The sequence below is a fragment of the Leucoraja erinacea genome, chromosome 4 (genome assembly GCF_028641065.1).
Source record: "Leucoraja erinacea ecotype New England chromosome 4, Leri_hhj_1, whole genome shotgun sequence".
Lineage (NCBI taxonomy): Eukaryota > Metazoa > Chordata > Chondrichthyes > Rajiformes > Rajidae > Leucoraja > Leucoraja erinaceus.
In genome coordinates this window covers 38,606,929-38,610,140 of record NC_073380.1, presented here as the reverse complement: position 1 = coordinate 38,610,140, position 3,212 = coordinate 38,606,929, and the positions used below count along the sequence as shown (strand labels likewise).

General features: G+C 47.0%; 1 protein-coding gene across 1 annotated transcript; it reads left to right on the top strand.

Moving 5' to 3' along the window:
- The first annotated feature begins 239 nt into the window (after window positions 1–239).
- On the top strand, window positions 240–2,516 carry LOC129696294 (transcription factor Sox-17-alpha-A-like). The gene is made up of 2 exons (XM_055634064.1): window positions 240–701; window positions 1,155–2,516. Exons 1-2 carry the CDS (start codon window positions 407–409, stop codon window positions 2,057–2,059), a joined length of 1,200 nt encoding a protein of 399 aa, XP_055490039.1. The 5' UTR covers window positions 240–406; the 3' UTR covers window positions 2,060–2,516.
- The last annotated feature ends 696 nt before the right edge of the window (window positions 2,517–3,212 follow it).

The following is a 3,212-nucleotide window of genomic DNA, read 5'->3' as shown; positions in this document are numbered from 1 at the left end:
ACAATGGCAGCATGTTGTTGGGTCGAAGCGGTTTTAACAGCAGCCTGGAGAGGTTTGAAAATCGGCACAAGAAGCCATTATTAAAGTCATTTGGAGGACTGCAGTATCGGGGTGGGGTGGGGTGGGTTTGGGGTAAGGGAAGGAGGAGCTGCCGGTGTGTGTGGGAGTTAACGCTCCGCCTCCAGATCCTTTCCCGGAAAAGTCCCGCCCTGTAGCTTCTCATTGGTCGCAATTGTATTTATCAAGCCCGATTGCCAAAAAGTTTGCAGCATCTGTAAGTGGAGAATTTGAGGCGGTGAGATAGTCTGCTGCGTGTGCTCCCGAGCCTGCCAAATCCCACCGGTCTGATCACTGCGAAGCAAAGCAGTCAACTCAGTTTTAACTTCACGACTCCACTCCATTAGGAATGAGCAGCCCTGATGCTGGTTACGCCAGTGACGACCAGGTTCAGAATAGGTGTAACATGACCGGAATGTTGCCGACAATGGGATCCTGCCAGTGGGCTGAATCAATGAGCTCTCTCGCCGATAGCAAGGTCGGCGGCGCTGCCGATCAGGCTAGCAATGCCGGCAACCGATCCAAGTCTGAAAGCCGCATCCGTCGGCCCATGAACGCCTTCATGGTCTGGGCGAAAGACGAGCGTAAGAGGCTGGCGCAGCAAAACCCGGACCTGCACAACGCCGAGCTGAGCAAGATGCTGGGTAAGTAGTGCCGCGGGGTGCAGCGTTCATATCCAAAATGATACTTTACCCGAAGATAAGATCGGGGGTGGCTGACGGTGGGGAGGGGAGGGGGAGTGTATGAAACGGACGCTTCCATGAATGATATGCATGCACTTAAAAATAGTTGCAGCAGGCCACCATGTATAGGGGCCAACCACAGATGGGTGGAAACACTCAGCGGGTCAGGTAGCATCCGAGGAGGGAATGGACAGGCGATGTTTCGGGTCGGGACCCTTCTTCAGACGATATCGGGGTAAAATGTGGTCTCGGTCTGTCAAAGCTGCGCAGTATTAATGTTAAGACAGACGTCCAGAATGATAGGTGCCAATTGTGAAATCCTTGACCCATTACAGCAATCACTGTCCTATTGAGTACATTTCCTATGTATTCGATCATGTGTTTTAACCGTTCGCTTGCATTCTGCACCTGCAGGGAAGTCGTGGAGAAGCCTCTCCTTGCCTGAGAAACGTCCCTTTGTGGAGGAGGCCGAGAGACTTCGGGTCCAGCATATGAAAGAACATCCCAACTACAAGTACCGGCCCAGGCGGAGAAAGCAGATCAAGAGAATAAAGCGGGTAGACACAGGCCTTCTGATGCACAGCATCTCCGAGCAGCAACTGGGCAGCGAGGGGCGCGTTTGCAACCAAAACCTGTCCTACCACGACATCGGTTACTGCATCCAAAACCAGATCCCGCAGCTCAGCCACTACAGAGAAGCGCAAACCATGGCAACCAGCGTGGAGAGTTTCGGCTTGCCAACGCCCGAGACTTCTCCTTTGGACGTTTTAGAGGCAAATGCTGTGTTTTTCCCTCCGCACGTACAAGAAGATTGTCAGATAATGCCTTACGGGAATAACACGGGATACCACCACCACCAGCATCCCGACTACTCTTCCCAGGAAAACCAAGTTGCCCTCTTTCGTAGGCAGAGAGCCGAGCTGGGGGTTGCCCAGGATGATCAGATGGGACACGACAGTGGCTTCCATGGCATGTTCAGCTCTTGTCATAACATGGTAGCAATGTACTACAGCCAGCTATGCTCGCCCAACGGCCAGCGACCCCCCAATGTGCACATGGGCCAACTCTCCCCACCGCCTGAACCGCACCGAGTGGACAACCTGGAGCATCTCAGCCAAGCAGACCTTCTGTCGGAAGTGGATCGCAATGAGTTCGAGCAATACCTTACGTCGGTCGCACGACCTGATCTGGCAGGACTTGCCTACAATGCACCCGAAACAACCCCGAACGGACTAACCTCTGCGGAGAGCAACTTGATTTCCTCAGTGCTCTCCGATGCCAGTAGTGCCATGTACTACTCCAATTTCACTTCGGCATAATGGACTTTTTTGCGCTTTGTTAAAGAACTGGGCGAAATTTAAAAAAAAAATCAACAGTATTAAAACCAAAATGCTTTCCTTAAAAAATTGTAATTAACCTCAGGGTGTTTTGCAAAATGTTGCCTGATAGAAAAAATTACTCTTATTTAAGATTGGATATTTAAACTGTCTTTGCTTTCATTTTGTGATGTAGATCAACACGGTGGGCTTTTGGTTTGAATCTTTCAAAACCACAATGACCTTAAAACAATTGTATTTTTTAGCACGGAATTTATTTTCTAATAATGGGGGAAATTTGTTCAATCTCTTTCACGAGCAGTTTGTACTGGACTAGAATTGCTTCAGCAATCATTATGTAAATATTTAATTTCTTATTGAAATGAGAATGTTTTTTTGTACTTTTTTTTGCACTTTTTATTACTAGCTAATAAAGTTTTGAACATTACAAAACCAGGACTCGTGCATTTGTAACGTGGGGTCTGTGTTAAAATATTTTAACATGTTTACACCGGCTCTTTTGTATATTTTCTTCGGTTTAAACTAGCATCTGCAGTTCCTTCCTACATGTGTGTTAAAGAAAAAGGCAGCGCCGAAAATCATCGTTTTCTCGCCACGGCAAAAAAGGCGGAGCGCAACGGTATGTCCAAGCAAAGGCCCATAGGATTTGCTACCTTTATATAAAACATGCGTTGCAAGCAAATTGGAACTATTTGAATTTATTTTCCAAGATAAGAAACAAAATGCTGGAGTAACTCAACTGGTCATGCCGCATCTCTGGAGAAAGGGTGGCGTCTCTGATGGCGTTTCGGGTCGAAACCCTTCTGCAGACTTGAGAGTCAGGGGAGAGGGTACCGAGAGATATGAAAAGGTACATAGAAAAATTGAAAGATATGTAAAAAGACAGATTAAAGCCAGCAACGATGATCAAAGAAAGGGGATATTTTAAGAGTTTGTTTTACTGATTATTCTTTCCACACACACTTACAGGATCGGATAAATCTTTTAAACTTTATAAGTATCTGCCATTTTTTCACTGATTTGACCACTGATCTTAGGAGCGCGCACGGTAAAAGTCACTTTAAATGAATTGTTTTATGGTCAAAAGTAAATCTACAAGTCGGCGAAACGCGCGTGTCTGGTGGTTAAATCCACC

Excerpts from the sequence above, each read along its gene's own strand:
- LOC129696294 (XM_055634064.1), top strand. The coding sequence starts at position 407 with ATGAGCAGCCCTGATGCTGGTTACGCCAGTGACGACCAGGTTCAGAAT. Across the intron at positions 702-1,154 it reads CGAGCTGAGCAAGATGCTGG|GGAAGTCGTGGAGAAGCCTC; the intron begins GTAAGTAGTGCC and ends CTGCACCTGCAG.